The sequence below is a fragment of the Serpula lacrymans genome (genome assembly GCF_000218685.1).
Source record: "Serpula lacrymans var. lacrymans S7.9 unplaced genomic scaffold SERLAscaffold_6, whole genome shotgun sequence".
Lineage (NCBI taxonomy): Eukaryota > Fungi > Basidiomycota > Agaricomycetes > Boletales > Serpulaceae > Serpula > Serpula lacrymans.
The window spans coordinates 2,700,789-2,726,646 of record NW_006763295.1 but is presented as its reverse complement, the minus strand read 5'-3'; the positions used below and the strand labels follow the sequence as shown (position 1 = coordinate 2,726,646).

The following is a 25,858-nucleotide window of genomic DNA, read 5'->3' as shown; positions in this document are numbered from 1 at the left end:
ACCACAGCCAAGGACGCACAAGAACAAAGCCAGAACAGCGCCGGGCGCCGATGACACTACGCTGAATTACTGAAAACCGGCGTCGCTCGGACGGAAGGCCGGGGCCGGCCGGCTCACTTAAAATTCAAATGGCTTACGCCGAGTTCTTTTTTTCGAAACTCGTTGTAGCTCGTATCACGTGCGGTAGCCACTGAAAATTGGGCAAAGGAATTGTTCGCACGTTGGAATTTTGTGTTACTATCATGGAATTCAAGATATCTTGCTAGAAGATACGACGAAAGGTATAGACTGAATGTCTCAGCATCAAGGCATAAAGTTGAAAATCGACATCGCAAATTTGATGTGCGTTCTATCTTTGGATTGGACTGCGGAGGGCAATCCTTGGATAGCCCCCAACTTGCAGCATTTGGTGAATCGGAGATGGCGTCTGACTGTAAAAGATGATGTGATGGGTCACCCACCATCGTCCACGCAAGCAACTGACAGACACGGATGAATGAGACCACGCTTTCGGGGGGTGCCATAATGATGTACTGGAGCGCAGGCTTGCTCGGCGTTTGAGGTCGATGTCAGGATGTGAGTTTGCAGAGATGCGTGATTCGACCAATCAATCAATGGTCTACTGTCAGCGGAGATGATCATGTCGCAATAAAGAGACACATAGCTTGCAGCTTTTGTCCTGCTGATACGGGCTTTCTGGATAAAGGACAGGCATGATTGAATGTCAGAATGACACTGGAAATCCATCATGGATCAGTGACAGGAGAGGATTTTGGGCGAAAAGAGGAGGAATTTGGTACGATGGAATGGATAAAAAAGGAAATTAGGTCCAAGTGGGAAATAGCGTGGTAAAGGATAACCATAGATTGACGAGTGAAATGATAGGCCGTTGCTTCCTTTCCCTTTGAACTGAATTGTCGTATCCTTGTCACTCTCTTTTCTCCCTCTACACGCCAGTCCTATGAACGCCTGAATGTCCTGCACAGAATCCCCCCACAGACACAACAACTTCCCAAGGATACCAGAGCAGCTTTCCTCAGCAGCTGCCTCTCTCCCCGTCCTCCAAAAGGAAGATTTACTCCCGCCACACATTCTCGTGCCCCATGCCCCCAACGATGAGGAGAACACCGTTATCGCCCCATGGCTCGACGAATCAGTGAGTTCTTTCACCCCATCATGATCACTGCCCTGGCGCGAGTGTAACGACACTCGCATCACGGGGACAGGGATCATCCCTTATTTCTCTTTCAGCTAACTCACTCTTCTCGCGCGCACAGTCTGCCGCACCAGGAAAGCGGTCCTTTGGACTCCCTCAAAAGGCCTCCTTTTCCTCCTTCTCTCTTCCTCGTCAAGGCAGCACAGCAAGCCTCCTCAGTCGCACTCGTAACAGCGAATCACACAGCATAGCCGAGTCCTACACCAGCTCCATACAGTCCGAGGCTACCCTCGTCTCAAGCTCACCGGAGAGCCGCAAGGGAAAATCCTCTATGAGCATCTTCAACATTATCAAGAAGTCTCGTAGCAGGAGCAGACTCGCAAGTGACTCGGATCGACTCGGACTGCTCTCACGTTCTCACTCCCCTCCAAACCGTCCTTCTCAGACGTTCACGGACACCTTCATGACATCTCTGTCCATACCAGAACCCCCGCCCCCACCTCCTCCCCCACTCCCGAAGAAAGACAAACTGGTGCGACCAAGGAGAAAGGCTCAGAACAGACCTCCACCTCTCCCTCCAAAGGATGGCGTATACAAGCTAGATACCGATATCGACCATATGGAAGGAATCATCAAGCTGACAGCATTACCGAATCAGAACATGGAGTCTACCAGTTCGCCTGGGAGCGGTATCGAAAGCCAGCAATCAAGCGCGCTAAGCTTCTCAGATGCCAGCATTCATCATGCTTCTTCGTCACCTACAGGCTCTTTCTTCATCAACCCATTCCTTCCATCAATTGTGGCGAAAGGTAAGGCTCACCTAGTACACGACCAGAGAAAGGTTTCCCCGAAGACCATATTTCCTATGGATGGAGAGGCACCTGAAGGCGATGACAGAGATGACCAGGAAATGGACCCAGTCTGGATTGCTCCGGAAAGTTGGGCGGTCCACAAGAGGAGAGAAGGTAACTTGGGGCCAGAGGAAGCCAGTTCAGAAGAAAGCTTGGCTGTGGTGGGAGCAAAGTTGCCAGCGTCGAATCTAAGTGTTAATGGCGGAGGGACGAATAAACCTAAGATGCGACGCAAAACGAATAAGACACTCATGCCTCCTGTCCACGATGGCAAGACATATAGAGTACGGATCTATCGGGCCGATAACACTTACCATGTTGCTACCATCTCCCTTCTATCGACTGTAGCAGAGCTGACACCACTATTGGACATGAAACTTACGGATGAAAACGCTGAAAGTCATCGACTGTACTTGAAGGAGCGGGGTCGGGGTAGGTTCTGCTATGCTGCCAAACAAATGCACTATTACGGTCGCTAATAATCCTTCAAGAGCGGTTGTTGCTCCCTACAGAAAAACCCGCTGAAATCGTTCGAAGAAGATTGGAGCACGCCGGCTACGACCAAGCAGACAGCTTGGATTTTTTAGGAGGCGAAGACATGACGTTTTTGATGAAGTTTATTTACAAGACTCATCTCTTGGGTCCAACGGTAATAGTATTGATTTCTGCAACACGGATATGCTCTCTGATCGCTTGTACAGGCAGAGGATCTTACGTTTGACGAGTTTGAATACGTCGATCTTACAGGCCGAGCAATTCCGGCAATTCCTATCGTCCTACACCAGAATGCGAGCTCGATTATATATCTAAATCTTTCGCGCAATCCCATGGTAGAAATTCCGCTCGACTTCTTACAGGCTTGTACTACGCTGCGTGAACTGCGTCTATGTAACATGGCTATGAAGAAGGTACCCTCGAGTGTACGGCATACGGCCAGCCTTCATCGCTTAGACCTATCGTGTAATCGAATCATGGATCTGGACGACGCCGGACTCGACCGCATTCCAGAGCTCACAAACCTTAAACTACAAAACAACCGAATCGAAAAGCTCGCCTCATATTTCCCTGGAATGCGCAGCCTCAAATATCTTAACATTTCAAATAACATGTTTTCCCACTTTCCATCGGTTATCTGTGAGATGCCAAGTCTAGTGGACCTTGATGTTTCGTTTAATACGATCACGGAGCTTCCAGACAAGATAGGTCTGCTCAAGAAACTTGAGCGGCTAGTTATTCTAGGAAACCAGGTCTCGAAACTACCAGACGAGTGTGCAGCCTTGGTCAGCCTTCGTGTTCTGGACTGTAGGAGGAACGGTATATCGGACCTCTCACCAGTGTGTCAACTCTCAAGGCTAGATACACTTCTAGCAGACCACAATGCACTCCATGCTCTAGACTTGTCTCAATTACCCCTTCTAACGACGCTAGACGTGTCCCATAGTGATATCACACGATTGACCCTCTTACCAAATCCCGCATGCCAGGTTCCTTATCCTCTTACGTCTCTTGATATATCTCATGCAAAATTGTCGTCATTCAGCGATCTGGACCTCTCGCAGTTATCCTCGCTCCAGCATTTGAAGATTGATAATAATTCATTCAGGTCGATACCCGATTCTCTTGGCGAACTTAGTCGCTTAATCACCCTTTGCTGTTCCAACAACCAGCTCGACGCACTGCCATCTAGCATAGGACAACTACAGCGACTCGAAACGCTTGAAGCCCATAACAATAGTCTGAAGGAACTTCCTGAAACGCTCTGGAATTGTGCTTCGTTGACGCTCATCAATGTGACATCCAATCTATTGGAGACCTGGCACGACCCACCATCTGTTTCTGTTACGCCTTCTGTCGGTGTGAACCTGGAGGCTGTTTCACCGAGTCGGCCATCATATCAAGAAAGAAAGATGTCGTCTGCAGCGTCGATTACGAGCTCTACGACATCGCCCCTTCCCTCCCTTGCACACTCCTTGGAGCGATTATACGTTGGTGAAAATAGACTCACCGACGAAGCGCTGCCACCTCTGACAATATTGAAAGAGCTTCGTGTTCTGAATCTATCCTTTAACGAGATTAAACAGGTACCCCCATCATTCTTGAAGAATCTCGTCAAGCTGGAGGAACTTTATCTGAGTGGCAACAACTTGACGAGTATCCCAATCGAGGACCTGCACCGATTGCAAAACCTCACTGTTCTGTTCCTCAATGGCAATCAATTGCAGACACTTCCTCGTGAACTGGTGAAAATCAAGAATCTCTCTGTCATCGATGTAGGCAGTAACCTCCTCAAATACAACATCAACAATTGGGAGTTTGACTGGAATTGGTAAATGTTGTTTGAGGTTTATTGCTATTGGTTTGATTTTATATCTTTCATGTTTAGGAATTTCAACAAGAACCTGAAGTACCTTAATCTATCTGGCAACAAGCGGTTAGAGATCAAACCAGAGAAGAGTAAATCCCAGTCAGAGAACGAGGAAGGCGACCGAGTATTGCTCGCTGGATTCACTGAACTTACTCAGTTGCGTGTGTTGGGCATGATGGATGTGACGACGACATTTCTGCCAAACATACCTGACGAAGGCGACGATCGTCGTGTACGGACGTCACTTTCCGTTGTCAATGGAATGTCATATGGTATCGCAGATAACATAGGCAAAAACGGCCATCTACAAATGCTTGATCTCGTGCAGCCAGAGTTCCGAGAAAGGAAAAACGAAGCTGTCTTTGCTATGTTTGGTCGCTTTCAAGCCGTCACTAACAATAATCGACTGTCACGGTTCCTGCACGATAAATTTATTCCCATCTTCTCATCTCAGCTATCTTCTCTCGATCGATCTAAAGACGAGCATGTCCCGGATGCGTTGCGGCGTACCTTCCTTAGGCTCAACAAAACCCTGCATGACGAACTTTACTCCAATACTTCCTCCCGCAAGATGTCGCAAGCCAGCGTATCAACAGCAGGTACTGTAGGCTATGATGTCTCTTATATTCGAAGTGGTGCTTCAGGAATCGTGCTGTACTTCGTGGATAAACTACTGTATGTTGCCAACGTCGGTCAAGCGCTTGCCGTGATATCTAGGCAAGGTTCCGCTGAGCTCATCTCCACGGAACATGTCCCATTCAATCGATCTGAAACGGCTCGAATACGAGCGGCTGAAGGCTGGATATCTCCCAAAGGTCTCATCCATGATGAAACTGATACTTCACGTTCCTTCGGTTTCTACCACGACTTCCCCGTCGTGAATTCACGTCCTGATATCTGCGTTCGCCCTTTGACCGAGCTTGACGAGTTCGTCATTATTGGTAATCGTGGTTTATGGGATTACGTCGGGTACCAAACTGCTGTCGATATTGCACGCTCTGAGAGGGGTGATCCCATGATTGCGTCGCAAAAGTTGAGAGATTTCGCTATCAGCTATGGTGCCGACGGAAGTACTATGATCATGGTCATTTCTGTTGCCGATCTCTTTCATAGCCCTGACCTTCTGGATCCTAACTCTTATACCTCTCTGAAACGGCGTGGTGGCAAGAAGGCTGATATTGCTGATCGCCAGATTTCTCGATTGGATGGTGAAGTGTCGGCTCCTGTGGGACATCTCGCCTTGGCTTTCACTGATATCCGAAACTCCACGCATCTGTGGGAGGCCAACGCGGGTATGCCAACAGCCATGCGTTTGCACAATCAATTGTTGCGACGCCAATTGCGCCTGTGTGGCGGCTATGTGGTGAAGACAGAGGGCGACGCCTTCATGTGTTCTTTCCCGACTACACTTTCCGCACTTCGATGGTGTCTTGCGGTTCAAGTAGAGCTTCTTAATCAGCCTTGGCCTTCTGAAATTCTGGAATGCGATGATGGCAGAGAGTTTTACGATACTCAGGGGAATCTTGTTGCTCGAGGCTTGTCTGTTCGCATGGGTATACATTGTGGGATGCCTGTGTGTGAGCCAGATCCCATCACTAACCGGATGGATTACTTTGGTCCGATGGTGAACCGTTCTGCTCGTATCACGGGAAGCGCTGCCGGTGGACAAATAATGTGCAGCGCAGACGTTGTCCGGGAAATCAATGCGAAGATATTCGAGAGTGGTCCTGATACCGAATATTCAGATGTGCAACCTCCCCAAGCGATTGACGCCATTCGCAGTATGAAAATTGTCGTTGTGCCTGTGGGCGAGGTGAAACTAAAGGGGCTGGAAGTTCCGGAGATGCTGTCGTTAGTCTATCCCCTTGAGTTGATAGGACGACAGAGTCCCGAAAAGTACACACCACACCCGATGGCTATGATGCAGCCCATACTACCGCCGCAGCCATTAGGGCCACCGCAGCCGATGGTCACATCCTCCAAAGTTCATCCCAAGATCTCCCACGTGCGAGATCTTGCCATCCTGTGCCTGCGTTTGGAGGCGTTGGCGTCCTGTCGGGTGTTCCGGCCTCGAGAGCAGAACGAGCGGTTGGGCGAGGAACGGCTGGACTCGTCTGTCATGCAGGGTGATCTGAGACTCTTGTTGCCTCCACTGGACGAGAAAACGTCTGATCTTGAAATTTTAATGCATCTGGATTCCTTGTCCATTCGGATAGAGAATGCCATCGCGTCCTTAACTTTGAAGCGTTTGGCATGTCACTCGGACTCGATCGTATCGGCGTTGGGACGAGGAGGGTTGGATGAACGGACGTTGCAGTTACTGTTGTCTTCGCTCTCATGCTAATCTTTTGTTGTTTTTATTTTTGACTTTTTCCCCCCCGTGTAGTCTTTATCTGGTTTTTACGTTGTTGAAGTAACTTATGATAATAGTTATCAGTCATTAGTTTTGTTGTTTATATTGCTATCTTGTCTGTTGTATGTACTACTTAGTACTCACTGTAGCCAGAGAATTTTTTGAGCTGCCTTGGATGTAATAGGCCAAAACAGCGAGAAGTGAACCAGCAAGAAAATGTATATCCGCACCGAGCACACTACGTTACATTTGCCCCATTGTCCATTTTTTTAACATCTCAAAAGCGGGATCTTATATATTTGTATTGTTCCACAGGGATCTCAGGACAAAGTCTGCTGGATCAGGGCTGAGGACTGTAGAGGTGGCATCGTTCATTACGAATTGGACTGGACGAACATTGTGTCAGCAGACGTCAAATTCGCGATGCATGGCACTCACCTGTACGATCTATGCCTGGGATGAGGTAGTATCCGTTCGAGGGCAGACCACTCGATGTGTCGATGAAGTATCCAACGGTACCTGAGGGGTGGTCAAGCCAAGTCCACGCTCCCACACCACCCTTGGCAGAAAGCGTAAACGTGTAATTCTCTCCAGAAGTAACCTCAATCTGAGGGTCGACCAGAGTAGCATTCGCGAGAGATACGGGTGTGAACTAGATCGGGTGATAGGAGTCAGCTATACGCAATGCCGAAGGCAGGCTAGGAAGACGTACATAGTTCTCGTTCGTAACGGTCTTATTGCCAACTTGTGCCGTCAGGTTGAGCAAAAGGAAGACGTCATTGGCATTCGCGCCTGATGGGAGGATGTTCTGCAGACCGGTAGCTTCGAAAAGTAGAGAGTTATTCAAAGTGGGGATGGCGAAACTCTGCGTGCTAGAGTTCAACACGTTCCCACTCCAGTCGTACCACGTAAGCTGGGCCGATCCTTCAACAGTCTCCCACCGATCGGACGTGGCGAGAATCGTCAAAGTGTCGTTCTCAGGCATCCAGAACGGGTTGACGACCACCGGCGAATATATGCTGGCCATTCCGTACTGAAGCACCTTCCACCTCCCAGAATACTCGATAGCCGCCCAGCTGACACCTTGCCATATGTCGTTGAGCTGCCAGACCAAGCTGCCAAGGTTGTTCTCGCCCAAACCGGCTCCGCGTCTGTACCAAGCGATTTCGGCCACCATGTTCATCGATTGGAAGAGCTGTGTGGACCAGCACCACTGAGCGAAGGTTTGATTCGAGTCGGACGTTCCGGGAGTAGGCAGCCAGAGTTCGACTGCGCTTGACATCTGGTATTGACCTTGAGGTGCATTGGGGTTGGGCCAGGACAAGTTACCGGCTGGAGGGTGGTGATCTCGAGACATCACGACGGTAGAGTTGAAATTGAAATCTTCAGCGTTTTCCAGCACTTCTTCCCAGCTGTAGAAGGAAGGCATGGAGTGGAATCTAACGAGCGATATCAGTTATACCCCAAAGCGAAAAATTACTAGACATACCCGAACTCGTTCACGAATCTATAATCAAAGGGAGCACGGCGTTAGCTGAGATAGAGCTTTACATTTGAGGGCATACCGAGAGACAGGATAAGTGCTCAAATTGAATGCTTGAGTAGCATCATAGTTGTAACGCTCTGGGAAACAAGATTTTCGTCAACATTGTCTAGCATAATATTGCGCAGATGCATACCGCTGTTTCCGTAAATGTAACCTGGAGTACCATTCGCAAACCTTAGCACGTAAGGGTCGAGACTCAGAACACCATGAGTCGTCGAACAATCGGTGTACGGAACCTGTATCACTGGTTATTCGGTGGGTACATGGCGTATCTTTATACCAACTCACCGATTTGGTTTCAGAGGTTACAATGCCATATAAATAGTCTTGGAATAGAGTAACAAACTAGAAGAGGCAAGATACACGATCAGATGACATCCAGATATATCAGATGAAAACCAACCTCGTCCAAATAATGCGTTCCATTAGCCAAAGAGGTATTAACGCTCATAACCATGCCTTCAATCTCGTTTCCACCAGCCCATTGTGCGTTACTCGGGTGTCTCGTCACTCTCCTCACATTCTGTCTCACCTCAGGTTCTACAGACTCGAGAAGGAAGTCGTTTATGGGGTACAGAGAGTCCGAGAATATCAACTCCGACCAGGCCAAGATACCGAGTTCGTCGCACAGTGCATAGAAGTCATACAACCCTCCAGCAGTCGCCGTATCCGAAGGCTGATATATCCCTCCACCCCAGACACGTAACTAAATAGGGATTGAATGTAAGTATCGTGAGTATGAAGTGCCTTCTTTGCTCTTGATATCAACCTACCATGTTTTGTCCACTCAATATAGCACTCTGAAGTACCCACCTCACTGCTTCAGGGTTGATGCGCGCATAGAAGGGGTCGAATGGAATGATATTCGTGCCTTTGCTGAAGAAAGCTTCGCCGTTGATCGCGAAATGCCATTGGTCACCCGGAGTTATGCCACGCTCTTCGACTTCCTGTTGCGAATATGGCGTTTGCAAGAGCTCGATGGTACGGAATCCAGTGGCCGTCGTGAAGGAGATAGGCTCTGCCCCTGCTTGATTACCCAAATCGAGACTCACTGTCAAGTTATATAATTTGGGCGTTCCAAGATCGATCGGGTACCACCGCTCCGGTACGCCGTCAGGAATCGTCCACTGAACGCTCGCAAATGTCGACTCGTCTACCGATGATTCAATAGCATCAATTGGCAATGAATCTGATTTGAGATTCAGTTCAGGAATTGACAGAGTGATCGATGGGCTCTCGTAAGATGCTGCCGAGCGGAGACCGAGAGTTACGTTGACGACCCAATCTGCTGTCTGGTTGGGAGCTACAGAGAAGTTCTGGCCATACTTATAGATGTCGATGGCGGACTCTTCGATGAATACCGCGTTTCCATAGGTCTGTGGAGACGGAGCAGGAGCGGCCAAAGTCATATTTCCAGCTTGCGTTGATTCAGACAATGTAATGAGGTACGCCGGTTTGAATATGCCACTTGGTACAAATGCTGGGCCCTAATATCAGCGTTAGGGAGTGAACTGATAATTTGCTTGACAAGTTGAAACGCACCCAATCCCATCCAAAGTCATCCTGAATTTTGCGAATCCATTCACGGACTGAGGGATACTCGAACTAGAAAACGTGTCAACACAAGTGGTGATATACGATGAATTGACTGACCTGATCAACCGTAGTTACGGTATCCGTGTCCGGGAAATATTCAGCATCAGGCAAAGTTGAGACATTCATTCCGTAGTACCACGCAGACTCAAAAGCAAGCGTTAAATTACTGTCTCCTGAAGCAGGGGAGCCCAGTAAATCAGAGACATCGTAAATATACTGCCGGAATTGATTGTTGACCCAGGCTAGAGGTTGACCAGCGAAAGTCTAAAGAGTGCTTGAGATATACGTGATACGGATAGAAATGAAAACTACGAACGATATTGGCGATGGTGTCAATCCCGTAGAATACCAAGAGAGTTTTGTCAGAAGAGCTAGTCTTATAATTTTGTGTGAATGGAGACAAGTCTGCCGTATATGTCCAGTTGTCATTCACGATCCATCTTTCCGTATATTCTGCGAATCCCTGAGAATGATCGCTGTCAAACACGATTAATATGCTTACCATTGATACCGAGCAATGGGTTGTTGATAATTCCTGCTCTGTACAGGTCGAGATGAGCTTGTGAAGGCACAGCACCAGGGACGACAATAGAGCCATTCTGGTTCTTGAGTGTCCATTGCAAGTCAGAAAGGTCGAAGACCTGACCCAACGCTAGCACTGGAAGGCACGCGACGAGCGCTGCAAGCGTCCGCAACATCGTCTACCACTGATAGTCCTGAAGGAAGGAAACAATGCGACGTGAAGAACACATTATGTCTGTAGTCAATATATATATATGGAACGGGATTAAGGATGAAATGATGTTGCACCAGAAATTGTCATCTGGACCCATGACCGTGCTCTCAGACCAGGTGACCGTGTCGAGCTGAGTCGGCAACCCGTAATAGCGTAAGACTTTGGTAAATAGATGGCCTAATATTCCCAAGAATCATTGTGAATGAGCCCATGGTAAATCATTCTCGCCGGCTGCCCCGGTGATCAATCGCCGGACTTGGCCGAACGCCCACCGGCGAGACGTCCCCTCTCATTCAAGTTCCACTACCATCCACTCTGCATATACAACGGTAAGAGCCAGCGTTGTTGTCTCTTTCGCTGCATATCCAGCTCACACTCAAACTTTCAAGACTGATTTGGCTGCGTTGTGATATTACAACATAAACTCGCATACACTCAAGGTAAGGCTTCAGACTTCAGCACTACTGCTTTACTTTAAAGGAAGCGTTTTGAGTCAGTTCACCATTCACCTGTTGGCCTTCACTATGCCATTTACAGGACGACTCAGCTAGCACCTTTCAATACACAGTACAATCTAAAATAAATGGAGGAAGCAGTACCATCACTTTCCGAAGGAGTTGTCGGCTCGCGTTTCGTTTCGTCGACTGATATCGAAGCAGCCAAATCACGTCGTGAAGAACAGTGGAAGGCGGCATATGCCAGGTGAGCTTTCAACCGTTATACATGTACTCGGTAGTATAGACTAAGCCAAATGCCTGCAGACTTGGCCAGGAGCCTCCAAAATTGCCGGTAAACGAGGACTCGTACGATGGCAGGAGCTTAGCTGAGGTAAGTTGACTATAGCTATTGATATGCAGTATATTAATCTATCTTTACTTAGAAACTGGCTGCGAACAGGGTGCATTGCAATGTATTCCCCTTTTACTAACATGTACTTACATTCGGTAGGCTGCAAAACAAGAGGAATGGGAGGAAAAGACGAAGCTAGGTAAGGCTTAGACTTGCAATTTCCCTTATCTTATTGACCTCGCACTTTAAAGCTAACCAGTTTCGTGCGTTGGAGGAGGACGAAATCATGTTCCTAGACTCCCTTCGAGAAAAGCAGAATGAGGAAGAACGGTTGAGGAAGCAGCAAGATGGCGAAGAACTAATGGATTTCAAAAAGTAATTCAAATATATTGCAAGCTAAGAAGTCGCTAACATGTTCTTCAGAGCTGTCGTTGCACGAGAAAATGCGATGAACAAGCCTCAACCAGTTACTACACCAAGCTCTGAACAATCTCCCAGTCTACCTGCAACTACTAGCAAAAGCAAAAGCGTTCCAGCACCATCCACGAAGAAAGACACGAAGAAACTGCTGAAAGGCGTACTAGTCAAGAAGAAGGCAAAAGTCACGCCGACCGAGTCTTCAAATTCACCATCACAATCGACAAGTACTAAGGATGCTGGTTCGAGGCGGTCAGACGAGGGTAGTAGAGACTCTCAGCCAGAAGCTAAGCGACGTAAGCTAGCTTCATAGTTGCGATACTTAACATTATATTATATGTGTACATCTAGCGCGAATGTATTCATCTGCACTTCGCATATACTGGTGATGCGGACTCGGTGAGTCCGGGCATGATACGAGTAGCCGGAGGTTGAGGTCCGTTTCTCGGCCGGAGAAAAATATCGTCATCCTTCCTTTTATTGACCCATCGGCCAGAGCGTCTAGCTTGACACTCGGAATTCAAACGCTCACGAGTGCTCCTTCTGTCCTTCGTCAATGCCCAGTTTCTCCGAACGGCTTTTTTGCCTCATGCACATTTCTCCGAAACGGTGACGGCATTATGTCCAATGTATCTCATCGCATTGAATACTGCACAAATCTCCTGCGACAACTTAAGCAAGCTGGCGAGATCGCGTTTCAATTCTGCATCCTGTCCTGATACTTAACAAGGGTCTATGCACTCTTACGCTATTCAGGTACATTATAACGTTGATGACAGTGAAACGGATTTAGCGTCAAGGCAAGAATAACGCCACGACAATATTTAACATTTCTGACATTGACAGTTTTCCTGACCTGATGATATACATACCGCCAATCTCCTCGGACGCGCAGAGCATGGACATTATTTTTACGCCCCACGGCCATCGGGTGGAGATCGCGAATGGTGGTGAGTGAATGTGGACTAGGGATCGCCGGAGATCATTTCTTCCGCGCCCAGATGTCATCATCCATTCTTCAGCTCATCAGCCGCATCAACCGAGTTGGCGCGTTGTTCCAGGAGCTATATGTGCGCTCAGACAGCGGCCCAGGCCAGTTCTAAAGTAAGCCATCTTGTTCATGCAGATCGTTTCACTTAGAGGACTTGTATGTATGAGAGTTTTTTTTACGAGCAAAGGGCGGTGTTTGTTCATTTTTACATCATCCTGCAACACGGTTTCCACTTTCCTGTGCGTACGTCTGAACGATATTTCAGGATGTTCGAATACTGGTGCCTAAACTAATTAAGATAGATACGAGGAGCAACAAATGACGTCAAGCTAGTGATGACAAGATCTCTATCCTAGGTCTGGTACCGCAGTGAGCACATCTCTTTTAGCAGAAACTATCTCGTCCGTCCGTTATAAAATCGTCATCAAACAGGAGTCCCATCTTTACAACACGATAACGACTGATGTCATAGATCTTACAGCACAATCCAGTTCATTCGAGGTACACAGCTTTACAAGACTACTATGGCATTCAGTTACTCGTACAGCTTACAATTGACTCCTTTTTCACTTCTCAACTCCACGTCTTCCAAAACACAGCTAAAATGGGCTTACAACTTGATAGCGCCAGGAACGATCTCGACCCAGTAGCTAAAATCAACTTGTCAGCCACGGTACGAAAGGCAGACAAGAAAAGATAGCTTACCCATCAGGGTCGAGGATGAATGCAATGTTCTTCATCTTGCCATCGGTGAGCCGTTTCTTGAAAGGAACACCGAGGCTCTCAAGCCTCGCGCAAGCCTCTTCGATGTTGTCCACGGTTATGGCGATATGGCCGAAACCTCTGCCGGGGTCAGAATTGCCGCTGGAGTAGCCTTGGAAGCTGGCATCGGACTCGGTTCCGTGGTTGTGTGTGAGTTCCAAGATCCCTGCGTGGAAGAAAGACAGGAAGCACGGTGAGTTTTTAGATCAGGTTTGGTTGATACACAGGCTGGTGTATAGAAATGATAGGAGGGTATGGGATTCTCACCTTCGCGGTTGAATCGCTTCTTTTCCCTTTCTTCAGGTAACAGCTCCATGCTGTTGTCATGGTCGTATCCGAGGAAGTACAGCGTAAAATCGCCCATGTTTTTTTCTGTCGGATTCATTCGTGAGGAAGTATAGGGGGGTCGAGATATATGCGGTAGGTACTCACCAGAGATAACATCCATGCCGAGTACCTGAACGATAAAGATCAGATAATTACAAATGACATCATAAGCCTACACAAAAAAAAGAAAAGACATACGTCGCAGTAGAACTTGAGCGACAACTTGGGGTCCTTGACACGAATCATCGTGTGATTGAACTGCGTGCGATTAAATTCAAAAACATGAATCAGAAACGCTGAGAACTTGGGGCCTTGGATATGATAGGGGAAGCTCTCACCTTGTAACTAGCGGTCTCAGCAGTGCGAGGCATCCTGACAGGTGGTTTAGTGGTGAGACTGCGTCGGGGGGAAGAAGGAAGCTGGGGAGAGCGCTTGGGTCTGAAGCTGTTGAGGAGAAACCGTTTGATAGTGTTCATCGCAGGTCAGCAGACCAGGGAATCGGATGACTAAGTGGAGACGTCAGGGTCTATTTATGGCAGGTGAGGTTGTTCAAATTTATCCTGGAGGCGGAACGAGAACTGGGCGGGAAGGACGTCGGAATGCCTTCTCACGTAAAGGTGGAACGCATGATACTCACTGTCAATACAGCTGTGGTCATTGGATAGCAAGGGCTAGAGTTCTATAACTTGAGATGTTGATGGTGGTGACTTAAGTACAAGGCACACCCCATATGGGACGAAGGAACATTTGACAGAACATGAAAGCCTATGAATGCTATCGGCGCCTCAGTAAATTAGGTCTGCGAGTATACTTGATGAATGATGATAATGTGGGCTGCTATCTGTCAATTCAAGTTACAGGTGGTTCAAATGTGATAGGATTGTATTGGGTACAGTAGAAAATGCGTAGTGTCCTATGTAAAATGTATATGTATTATACAATATTTGTCATTACTTTTGGTGATGAAGGAATCCGTCGGATACCAACTCGTGGTTACCCCTGATGTTAATGAAAGAATACTAGGGGGATGTCATGAGTTCCGATCTATCGACGTGACGGTAAGAATACCACTCACTTCTATCAGATCTGGTCGAACGCCCCTGACCAGATTCACATAGACCAAGTTCGGCTCGGAAAAGAACGGTCTCAATCCCGCTCTTTCAAGCTTCTCCCACCATTTCAAGAACTTGGCGAAATCTGTGACAGTCTCGCTTCGGAAGGCATGTACTTCCAGTTGTAACTGGCCAAAGGGTAATGGCTCTCCGTCGAAGCTGTCGATGAAAGTATCGAGAGATTCGAATTCTCCGCCTTCGATATCGACTTTGAGAATGTCGATAAAGTCGTGACCATTTTTCTCCATGAGTGTGCGGAGGCTGTAAGTCTTTGGGAAGTCTTCGGTTGCATAGGCATCTTTAGGCCCTAGTGCATACGAGTAGAAATGCGAGCGGGCTTTGATGGAGGGAACGTGTTCAATCTCAGGCCCAAACTGAAATAGTCAAGGTTACTGTTGAAGTAACGCATGCTCCAAGAGCAAAATACGTACGCTGTATACACTGAAATCATATCCATAGAGCTGGCATCCTTTGGCCCGCTCCATAATTTCAGCTTCATAAGATGATTCGCCATTAATGCCTATATCTGGACATCAGACCCCCATCTTGGCGAAGATGATTCAGGGCGGCGTACCAAAAGAATACATGACACAGTTCTTCTTTGGAATGACACGTTCCAATCCGCAAGTCCATTTGCCCCCGTCACCCATGATACCAACACGTTCAACTTTGTGTGGACATCTGAAAGACGGTAGGAAGAAATCCCCTGCGAACGTTTAAAAATCTGGTAGAAAGATAGCCGCGCGAAACGACATACAAAGTGTGTAGAATTCGCCGTTCGATGGGAAACTGGATGACAAAAGTAGGTGAGATACAGGAATATGGTAACAGGTGCGACAGCAAAGTAGACTCACGGATCGACCTTTTCTGCTGTCGGCCCCCACTTTGCGATCAGACCTTGCCGTTGTTCAAGCATGTCCTGATAGTGCGCCTCATTTAACTTCAGTTGTTCCTGAACAAAGAAGCCTGGCGGTAGAGATGTTGTCTTGCTCAAAGCCACGGGATATGGGCGCTCCAACATGTCTGGCGATCCCGAGTTGGCAAATAAAAGAACGAAAATGAAAATTAAGACAAGTAAAGCTATCGTGAAACGTGGATGACGGGAATATAATGCCATGGTTTGATGAAGATGTTGAAAGGAGGAAATCTGAAAAAAGAATGAGATGAGTAGTATGTGTGACGGTGGTATATGGGCGGGAATGGACATTGCGCAGCAGGTGTTGCTTTATACATGAAAGCCCACGTGCGCGGGTATCTTGCAACCGCATTTACCTTTGGATTGGTCGTGTAGTTGTGCTCCATCCAACTTCCAGGGTGTCTACTACATGCCAAGAATGAAAGCGACATGACGTCACGTTCCCACGCCTACACGTCCTCCTTTAGCTCACCCACCCGCTGGTACTCCCCACCAGACCGCGACAATGACACCCACAGTGTCCGGTGAGGAATATCTTATGAAGCAGCCATTTCAGTGCACTAACTTTTCAAGCACTTAAAGGGTCAATGTAACGTAGCAGTCTAGATCGGCGACGAGACTGTCAGAGCTGGTCTCAGTTGCATCAGCCGTTGTGGAGTGAGATATCCCTCGATATACGTATACGGCAGGTACCCTCTAAAAGTGTTACAAGTTCGAGAACCCCAAATCCTGGCGATAATATGTATCGCTTTGGTGATATTCCCAGTGGAGTAAAGGGTTGGAGCGGGAAGCTGCTGCGGGATCATAAAACGATAGTCCGAGCTCCACCTCGTCGCTCACTTAGCTGTCGTTTAGGAAGACTTTTTTTCCTCCGTCGAAGTAAACTTCTGAATACGCAGCACGTCGTGGGACTCGAGATAAAGAAAACATGGATGCTTGAAGGTAGAATTGCACAGGCATGAGGCGGTAGTTCTGACACTGATGAGACTTTAAGCTTCAAGTTGGGCACTGTTGCGTCAGCAGTTGCAAATTACTCTGTGTTCTGAATCTGAATCTGTCCAGTGTTTCGAAGTAATCAGTTAATTATACACAATTATCTTTTATTTTTTGAAATTAAATTCTTTTAACGCTGACAGCTATCTCATACCCCGTAACTTACGGTCGCATTTCTCAGGTCAGCATTCCGAGCTGTTCGCAAGGACTATAGGGTTCATTTCTTTTGACGTAGGTCATCAATATTCTGTAGTTTTCGGATGACGCAGGAGCTATCGCTATCCGACCATGAGCGTTGCATGAACAAAGCTTGCAAATCGCGGCCACTATGATCTGCGAGGAAGGTCTATATAAGACGTTTGTTTGGCAAGAGCCTCGAAAACAAACAATACATACAACCCAGTGAACTTAAAAGACGCTCCTCCTCCTAAACTCAGGCTAGCCGGTCTTCTGCAAACCACCGAGATAGGCTAACTCGCACTTGCGCGTCGCTCGGTAAAGCTACAACAGGATCGGTACCGAGTAGACACCTCTTGCTCATGACAACACAACTCATGCTGTGAATCCTCGGCCGCCCGAGATCTGCTCCATGTCCAAGACAGTCCAACTCTTCGTGATCGTGACAGCGGCGTTGTGCGGGATGGTCTTCACGCTCATCAGGTCAAAAAAAAGTACTCTTTTTTAAATTTATATTACGGATCTTCTTATCACGGTGACCTTCGGTGTTGGTGAGATTCAAATGTCGTCACAATCTTCATTTTGAGCCCGTTGAAAGACAATGCTGTTGAGTAATCACCGGGCAGCTAATCTGATAGTCTCAAAAATCAATCATCGGGTCCCTGAATTGCTGTCAACTTTCTCATCTATGCCTCGTGTTATTGGTCAAGAGTGACAGAGGCTCCGGTCGCTTCATAAGTACGACTGCAATTATTCCGGGCTTTCGCTGCTTCTACACACCTCTCCGCCGGGCGAGCCTCTGGGGTACATTTCCTATCTACTTACGGAAAGACATTTCACTGGAAACATGTCTTATTGTTTGAAAAGGAATAACATATAATACACTAAACAAATTATCTCGCTCGGTGAACTGGAACTCAACGTGCACACGTTCGCTTTATTTCATGTGTCGCCAACCACAGAGGTTCCTCGGTCCGTTCGTTTTTCTCGTTCTGGCAGTATGCTGATTAGTTTGCTAGAAATCTATGCTATATTAGCAATGTGGCTTCCCATGCACATGCCGTGAACTTATACTACCTGCTTAGCTGAGCTAAAGCGTAACTCCTCACAAGTCGGCGGACTTGACTTCAAGTGCAATCCGGTGAATATCTCCTACGCAACTGCGATCACCTACGACCTTTGCGTGTCAGCTTGCGAAGGTGAACCACCATCATTCTCGCGGTCTTTTTTTTTTTTTCGCAGCAGTTCAGCATGTGGTTACTTCCCTATCTCTCTCTCATTTCACAGCTGCCGTTTGGCGCGAGACACCGTTTGGACAACTTCACTTCTGTTTTCCTGACCATTGGGTCAACCATGCTCGCGGGATACACCTTGATCTTAACAGTCCTCGATAATCGCTGGATCGCTCGTCGTTTTGAGGCTCTGGCTTACCCGAACACCGTCTATGCTGTTCGCGTTCTTACTTTTTTGCATCAAGCACCCCTAAGAGTGGCGACCCAAAAATCATTACTCTCTTCTCTTGTCGTGCTACCACAGAACGATGCCTGGTGGTATGATCTCGCCGACTTTCTCAAATACACCCACACCTGGTCAATTTCTGCAGCTACATCCATCATATGGGTCATCGTGGCCTATATTCTTACTTTTGTCGATTCCCTGGCGGACAACTCAAGCACTAGTATGTGGATTAATGGACAAGTTAAGTTGTAGATTCAGCCTGGCTGTGGCTACCGGCCGTAGTCGTCGGATGGCTGCAGTTGTCTCCAAAATGCGATTTTGGCCGCTTAAAAAGTGTACTCGATCGTGCAAGCGCCATGTCGTACGTTGCAAGCCACCAAGGGGCTGTACGTCATTCTTTCCTATCAAATGAAAGGGCTATATCCATAGCTGTCCACGGGGATGAAAAGCTTGACTCCTCTGATGAAGGCCGAAGTCCACCGATATTCAATTATGCAAGAGCACTGCCATGGGCAAAAGCTGTAGAGGAGATTTTTGCTACGTTTCTATTGGCTTCGGAATACGCATGGGCTCGGCGGCCTGTCAGTCCTTCTGCGGAAATGGCATGAGAGTGAAAATGGTGGTATACACCCTGATCATCGTTCAGGGGACCGAGATGCGGTAGACGCCTATCGCAGGCCGCGACAACCTGCTTATCGTAGCCATTGGCCCTCTGGTATCTTTACTCGCATGTTGTTCGCTTCTTTAATGGCGTCTGCATTGCAATGGGGAACAATCGGAGTGGCTGCGCTCAATGCCTGGTACTCGCCACCGAAAGTCAGTATTAGTATCAATTTGTAGATGCCCAGCAGTTCTTACTGAATGTTGTTTAGGCTCTAGGATGTCTATCCGGCGCATTATCCAATATCGTGTGGATGATGCTAATTGTGTCTAGCGTCCTTTCGCATTATTCCAACTCTTACGATAAATCATTTACAAGTCGACCTGCTCGCGCCGCACATGCTGCTAGAACCACATCAGAAATTCAATATCGGCTTGGGAAAATGATTGCAACACGCAACACTATATGGATAATTGTTGTATGTTTATTTCAGCTCAGCACTCTCTATAACGAATGCTACTGTGAATCCGCCAAGCTGGGCCTAGGGAATAAGGCAGATGTAATTATGGAGTATCTTCCACGGGAGCTTGACCAAGTGCGGATAATGTGGACGGTAGCGCTGGTGGTAACGTCAGGAAGTGCACTTGGATTGGTCGGGTTGATCAGTCTCGTCCTTGATTCTCATAAATGACACTCAATGGCAATGGGTTGTAATTACTGAATTTTATACAAATCTTAATCTTAGAAATGTATGTTACAAACAGTAGTGCAGGTACTGTACTTGAACTATCTGTTTCGGCCCATCTGCAAGGTTGATAATATATCTTACACGCTCCCCTTGTAGATGTTCCAGTCATGTCATGTAATTTATTTTTTATTTCATCAAACCACTAGGATAAATCCCTCCTATCTCGAAATAGAGGGTGGGTAGGAGACGGGATATTTTGGTAGTTCGACTGTCTTTCTTCGAACGGGTTTGTCCATGGAAGGCTATGGTTCCCTTTGGAACAAGACTCTTATCTGATTATACATTTAAATTGTAAACGGGGATGTATTCAGTCCAAATCGGCATGAAATGTATCATTGCACGAGAAAATAACAAGTGTTGAAAATTTTGAAACCCCAAAAGGCAACGAAAACGAATACTGTCGAAGACTAACAGCCAACGTAAAGCAAATAAAGGTAGTCGAAACTGAAATGGCACATAATAAGCTGGAGTACAAGAAAGTAAAAAGCCCCAGCTAGAAATCTTCTGTGTGCACAGTAAAGCGAAGGAGGAGTGTGTTGTGCATTAGCTGGCCTCAAGCTCATGCGAGAGCATCGTCATATGGCATCTTCTGGATCCCATCTCGATATCTTGTCCAGTGGGCGATAATAGTATTGTTTGTACTTCTTGGTTTCACTTCTCTTTGCGGGACGGGGCATCAGTGAAGTGATCACTACAGCTCTCTCCTGATCCTCATCCTTCTCTGGGACATAGAACCACCTTGCCTCTAGTGGCCTATCCTTCTCGTCCTTCCCACTACTCTCCACCCGCCCGAACATTCCGCAACGCTCACCTACTTCTTCCAAAACCGATGAGATCAGTGTGATCCACTCCCGCTTAGTTCGCTCTACTGTTTTAAGAGCAGGATGACTACGGATGAGCGTGGTGTATAAAGCGGAAGGGGCCATTGACGACGCTCGAGATGTTCCTAAACATTCAACGAGCATTCCAGTTAACTCGACACGTGCCTGTGCATTCGGCTCTGTTGATGGTGGGGAAACAATATGTGGATCTAACGAAGGCGAACCAGGACGTGGGGGAAGTTCCTCCGAGGATAGAGGCAACGAGGATGAAGGAGCATCGCATATTCGAGAAGCTTCATCCCCACTTGCTTTGTCTGATCTAATGCGCGACCGCGACCTCGAGGTTCCTGCTCTTCGTCCAGTTCGATCTGACTTCTTACTTCCGTTGCTGCCACGATTCTTACATGCAGGCACAGGACTAGGGTCAGGAGCTTCGCCCTTTTCAACTTTACGCCTTTTACGAGAACACCCTTCTTGGCTATCGGCGAGACTTGCTTCATGGTCTTCGCGTTTCACTCTGTGCTTGCTTTTCTTTCTTCCTTTGGGAACGTGTGTAGAGGCGTCCATCCCCTCGTTATTCGCCAGAGGCGGTTGCGTTGATAGCGATATCCCCGTCGGCGTCTCTGTCCGAGAGGGTAAGACCGACATTACATTGGCCGTTGCTCCAACATCAAAATCTAACCCCAGGGCTAATGAGTCTACTTTCTCCCGATCCTGACCAGGATGTGGTTCATTTTTTTTGTTTGCAAGGGGAGCTTTGGAAAACACATGCTGCGAAGATAACTTCGAGCCACTAGGTATGTTTACCTGACTGGTAAGTGAAAGCTGAGGTGGTGAAAGCCGAGGTACCGAAAGTTGTGGGCCGCCTTGGGCTGTAGTGACCTCTTCCTTGAACTGAGGTGATATAATCGGAGGGAGTGAGGGTTGGCGTTCAGAGGTCATAGTAGATGGCGATGGATTATCAGTTGTTTGATCAGTGTTAAAGGGCGAATCACGTGACACATATAAGGGAGTGCCATCTGCGCTTTTCGAAGTATTACTTTCGCATGAACATAGGGTTTCGAACTATGAGTTGATGAGAATCCAGAACATACAAGATAATGAGACTCTTGCCACTCACACTAACCGCTGAATCACCTTCATTTAGTATCATGGGATCTACTCTGGGACTATCCTCGCCAGACGGCCCGATAGACATGGGAGACGCCGGAAGTGATGAAGGAGGTAAAGGGGACGAAAACCGGAACACGCTTCCGTCATCGTGTTCGTCCTGTGGTGCAATCAACGTACTAGCCACTCCAAATTTCTTGATTTCGGCATTGTGAATAAAATCCGTGGTGGGCGTAGCGGTTCCACCACTGACACATTCTATCACTTGTAGCCTATGTTGATCACAAGTAGGGCCAGGACTCGAAGCATAATTTGGAGGGGGGGATGATATTGGAGACGAAAAAGGCAGCATATTTGTGTCACTGGCTTCCACTTTTTCTGAAAATTCTGAACAAGATTGTCCAGCCGCACATTCTAACGGATTGTTATGTTCAAAAGACGTCGCACCATGATTCGAATGACGGCGAATGGGATGTGGGGGAAACGTTTCACGAATATGTGTGCGCATAGGAATAGGACTGCTCTGCCAACGTCCCCGTTCCTCAGAAACAGCAAAATAAGTCCTTCGGATTCGTGTATCCAAGGTTTCAAATCCGTATTCTCCTTCATCTGCACTCTCGGAATTACGGTCAGAGGAAAATAGCTGGCTCCGCCGCGAATGATCCGAAAGAGTGCCGGCGCTAAAGCTTGCGGACATCGACGGTTCATCATCACTGGGCAAGTAAAGACCATGCTTGTTAAACAGCAGAGGGCTTGGTTCTTGCATCTGCGGTGATTTTGGATTACACACGTGCTGACGGCGATACCTCCAAGAGGGAGCTACATCATCTTCACAAGTGTCAAAGTCATCCGTTATTGTGCTTCTTGTGCGCGCATCGTCTGCCAAATCCTTCGGGAAAAAAGGTGGGGAAGAGGATGAGCAGGGTGTGTCAAATGGGGAGGAAGACGGAAATGGTGAAAACGGGGGTGTCGAATCACGATATTCGGCGTATTTAAAACGAAATTCCAAGTGTGATCCTGTACTTGAAGCGGAGGAGCTTTTCCTGCGGAATTTGAGAGGAAGCTCTGAGGGAGGTAGTATCGCGTCCATGACGGGACAAGATGGTGGTAAACAGACAAGATGCTAACGAATCACGTGAATACGCGTCAATTGCAGTCAACGCGTTTTTAAGCGGAGACTAGAAAACCGGCAATCCTAGCCGCCAGAGTGTGAGTACATGGATGGTTTTTTGAAGACTGAGATTTATGTTGAGAACGATGAGACCTTGAAGAGTTATGGCAGGACCGTAATGACCAGTTTCGCAGATTTAGGGAAAGACCAAGATATGAAATACTACTTACAATATTTCGCACTGACAGTCGGCGAGCGCAGCCTCAAATAGTGACAGTGGTTTCACATGGTCTGAAATGCTGAAATAGCCTGCCTGCCTCTTGATAACCATAATACAGGTTGGCTATTCCGCACCGAAATTCTGGGTTTTCTAAGTCAGAAAGTGTATTTGGGAAGGGTAAGTGACCGTGTCATGATTAGCAACCAGTATACGAAAGACATACATGACCTACATCAATCTGTCGGATGAGCTAACTGTTTCTGCTGCCAGAACTCTCGCGGTCATCTGTGTATAAATTCAGAACATCGATTAGAAACTTTCACAAGCCAGATGAGAGGACAATGATAAACTGGACGGAGCAAATTAGTAAGGAAAGACATGTGCCTGATAATTCAAAGGCCACGACAAGACATATACGCATTAGAGACATCCGCCGTGGTATAATAGTTCGAATGGTCGACCATAAAAGTGAGCGACAGTACTCTTGAAGGTCGTCCTGGAAGAATAGGCCTCTAAACTGGAAGTAAAGATAACTCCAACGAAAACCATAAGATTTTCGGAGCGCCAGCTTTCAAACACCAGGGGTAACATGCATACAGAGATAATTCAAGCTGAGAATATCTGATTTGACGAGTTGTCGTGGCCCTGAGACTGTATACAACACTGCATCTATTCGTTGAACTTTGATATTAGGAAATACCAAGATATTCCTATGAATATGAGTCATAGCCCGGAACTCAGGAAAAGCCAGATCAATGGCGGAAAACAATGAAGTACTGTGTGGTCGTGACTAGCACGCCAGTACTGGATATCGCAGTACAAGTACAAAGCCAAGGGTGACCTGCTGAAAGCAAATTACTTCTCTACATGGGCCGTGGGAAGGCGACGGAACCTGCCGAGCGGACTGTGGACAATGTGGCCTCCCGAGAACTCTGAACTAACAGAAGGAGTGAAAGATCCCGGAAAAGTCTGCGAACGTCGTTGCAAGTCGACGCAGAGCTCAAAACACGCCAACGGTATGTCTTGCTGATGTCTATACTGTGTTTCTGCGGAAAGAACGACAATTTTTGATCGTCTTGTTGAAATGGATGTCATCATGAGGCCTTGGATGCTGACTACCTTTTTACAGATCCAACATGTCGTCAAAACTTCCTTCTATCCTCAGCGCTACCGATGAGGAAATCCAGCTTTTGCTGGCTGCTCAATGCCACATTGGCACAAAAAACTGCGACAAGCAGATGGAGCCTTACGTCTGGAAACGGAGGGTGGATGGTTAGTGACCTCAAACACTAAGCAGTTAACTAATACGGAAGTCTTGACTTGTCCATCGTGGCAGGTATCCACATCCTCAACATTGGAAAGACCTGGGAGAAGCTTGTCCTCGCCGCTCGTATCATCGCTGCTGTCGAAAACCCTAACGACATTTGTGTAATCTCCGCACGCCCTTACGGCCACCGTGCAGTCTTGAAGTTCGCTGCAAACACTGGTGCTCAAGCTATCGCTGGCCGTTTCACTCCCGGTAGCTTCACCAATTACATCACCCGTTCCTTCAAAGAGCCTCGTCTCATCATTGTCACCGATCCCCGTGTTGACCACCAGGCCATACGAGAAGCTTCTTACGTCAACATTCCAGTTATCGCTTTGTGTGACACAGATGCTCCTCTTAAATTCGTCGATGTTGCAATCCCCACAAACAACAAGACCCGCCATTCGATTGGTTTGATCTGGTGGTTGTTGGCGCGTGAGGTTCTCCGCCTCCGTGGCACCATCCCCCGCACTCCCGATGGCTGGAACGTCATGGTGGATATGTTCTTCTACCGTGACCCTGATGAAGTCGAGAGACAGCAGCAAGAAGAGGCACAAGCTAAGCTTGCTGCAGCAGAACCTGAGGCTCCTGGATTGTCCGAGTGGGATGTTACTTCGGCTCCTCAGGCTGGTTCTATTAACCCTGCTTTGGTCGCTCAAGATGGCGGTATGTATATTTTTAGTATTATGGGAAAATAATCACTTATGGTAAACTGTAATACAGGAGCACTCGACTGGTCTGCTGACGCTGCTCCTGGTACTACCGACTGGTCTGCAGAACCGTCGGGCGCTGCTGGTGGATGGGGGGCAGAGGCCGCCGCTCCAAGTGGTTGGGATTAAACTATGGATGTCATGTCATGCTAAGCCGTCACTTCTTAATGCCTTCATTTTGTCTATCGCTTCCCTTGACATGCGCAATATGACACCATGGCTATCAGATTTTTAGCAGCTATGCACGGGAGACAGGGGAGCATTTTGCTACCATATTCTGAGGATAAGCACTCTTTGAGACAATGCATACTTAAGATAATGCAGTCCATAACTACTGCGGCCAATAAATAAAGAACCCTTACTCAGACTGCCAATACACTTTGTATACTCAAGGCTAATCAGTTTTCCTTGTAGGCTAATGGAACCAAACATCGCTCCGACTGTAGCTTCCAGTGCATTGCCGTCATGTACGCGTTGTCGAGTCTCCTAACGTATGCATGACGTTCAAGTTAGTACCTTATTATACCTTCCACACCGCAGAATGTGTTCAGACTCTTTTTAGTCTTTTCACCCTAGACCTGTCAGTTACATCATTCATAGCGACAAATGCATGCTGGTCTTTCGGCATTTAATAACCCTCTGTTTGCGTATCGCCGCTCCGCCGAATGCTGCTTCTCCGAGCAACG

At 47.5% G+C, this 25,858-nt stretch overlaps 9 protein-coding genes across 9 annotated transcripts; 5 read left to right on the top strand and 4 right to left on the bottom strand.

The window, feature by feature from the left end:
- Window positions 1–729: 729 nt before the first annotated feature.
- On the top strand, window positions 730–6,965 carry SERLADRAFT_415332 (uncharacterized protein; the record flags this gene model as incomplete). Its single annotated transcript, XM_007318052.1, has 6 exons — window positions 730–796; window positions 987–1,156; window positions 1,278–2,439; window positions 2,520–2,656; window positions 2,709–4,333; window positions 4,391–6,965. The coding sequence occupies 6 exons, from the start codon at window positions 730–732 to the stop codon at window positions 6,714–6,716; spliced, it is 5,487 nt and encodes a 1,828-aa protein (XP_007318114.1).
- SERLADRAFT_361341 (glycoside hydrolase family 2 protein) lies at window positions 6,920–10,565 on the bottom strand (the record flags this gene model as incomplete). Its single annotated transcript, XM_007318051.1, has 13 exons — window positions 6,920–7,111; window positions 7,164–7,377; window positions 7,438–8,164; window positions 8,215–8,232; window positions 8,291–8,348; window positions 8,405–8,507; window positions 8,560–8,616; window positions 8,675–8,977; window positions 9,045–9,758; window positions 9,814–9,876; window positions 9,943–10,131; window positions 10,184–10,320; window positions 10,370–10,565. The coding sequence occupies 13 exons, from the start codon at window positions 10,563–10,565 to the stop codon at window positions 7,017–7,019; spliced, it is 2,874 nt and encodes a 957-aa protein (XP_007318113.1).
- A 329-nt stretch (window positions 10,566–10,894) lies between these two features.
- Window positions 10,895–12,220, top strand: SERLADRAFT_466897 (uncharacterized protein; the record flags this gene model as incomplete). The annotated part of the gene is made up of 7 exons (XM_007318050.1): window positions 10,895–10,932; window positions 10,993–11,305; window positions 11,365–11,431; window positions 11,484–11,501; window positions 11,552–11,591; window positions 11,644–11,767; window positions 11,816–12,220. 6 exons carry the CDS (start codon window positions 11,187–11,189, stop codon window positions 12,120–12,122), a joined length of 675 nt encoding a protein of 224 aa, XP_007318112.1.
- A 1,058-nt stretch (window positions 12,221–13,278) lies between these two features.
- Window positions 13,279–14,349, bottom strand: SERLADRAFT_388771 (uncharacterized protein; the record flags this gene model as incomplete). Its single annotated transcript, XM_007318049.1, has 6 exons — window positions 13,279–13,450; window positions 13,506–13,728; window positions 13,830–13,934; window positions 13,995–14,019; window positions 14,088–14,147; window positions 14,228–14,349. The coding sequence occupies 6 exons, from the start codon at window positions 14,258–14,260 to the stop codon at window positions 13,411–13,413; spliced, it is 486 nt and encodes a 161-aa protein (XP_007318111.1).
- Window positions 14,350–14,749: 400 nt separating this feature from the next.
- On the bottom strand, window positions 14,750–16,259 carry SERLADRAFT_388764 (uncharacterized protein; the record flags this gene model as incomplete). The annotated part of the gene is made up of 6 exons (XM_007318048.1): window positions 14,750–14,908; window positions 14,965–15,375; window positions 15,433–15,521; window positions 15,576–15,707; window positions 15,759–15,790; window positions 15,856–16,259. 6 exons carry the CDS (start codon window positions 16,116–16,118, stop codon window positions 14,840–14,842), a joined length of 996 nt encoding a protein of 331 aa, XP_007318110.1.
- Window positions 16,260–16,411: 152 nt separating this feature from the next.
- On the top strand, window positions 16,412–17,019 carry SERLADRAFT_466885 (uncharacterized protein; the record flags this gene model as incomplete). The annotated part of the gene is made up of 3 exons (XM_007318047.1): window positions 16,412–16,441; window positions 16,491–16,859; window positions 16,912–17,019. The coding sequence occupies 2 exons, from the start codon at window positions 16,658–16,660 to the stop codon at window positions 16,998–17,000; spliced, it is 291 nt and encodes a 96-aa protein (XP_007318109.1).
- Window positions 17,020–17,499: 480 nt separating this feature from the next.
- Window positions 17,500–19,931, top strand: SERLADRAFT_448876 (uncharacterized protein; the record flags this gene model as incomplete). Its single annotated transcript, XM_007318046.1, has 6 exons — window positions 17,500–17,581; window positions 18,200–18,308; window positions 18,338–18,765; window positions 18,798–19,126; window positions 19,155–19,361; window positions 19,418–19,931. 6 exons carry the CDS (start codon window positions 17,500–17,502, stop codon window positions 19,835–19,837), a joined length of 1,575 nt encoding a protein of 524 aa, XP_007318108.1.
- Window positions 19,932–20,180: 249 nt separating this feature from the next.
- SERLADRAFT_415326 (uncharacterized protein) lies at window positions 20,181–22,056 on the bottom strand (the record flags this gene model as incomplete). Its single annotated transcript, XM_007318045.1, has 2 exons — window positions 20,181–21,780; window positions 21,836–22,056. 2 exons carry the CDS (start codon window positions 21,911–21,913, stop codon window positions 20,470–20,472), a joined length of 1,389 nt encoding a protein of 462 aa, XP_007318107.1.
- A 2,034-nt stretch (window positions 22,057–24,090) lies between these two features.
- Window positions 24,091–25,734, top strand: SERLADRAFT_466878 (uncharacterized protein; the record flags this gene model as incomplete). The annotated part of the gene is made up of 4 exons (XM_007318044.1): window positions 24,091–24,172; window positions 24,286–24,428; window positions 24,493–25,128; window positions 25,186–25,734. 3 exons carry the CDS (start codon window positions 24,293–24,295, stop codon window positions 25,299–25,301), a joined length of 888 nt encoding a protein of 295 aa, XP_007318106.1.
- Window positions 25,735–25,858: the final 124 nt, after the last annotated feature.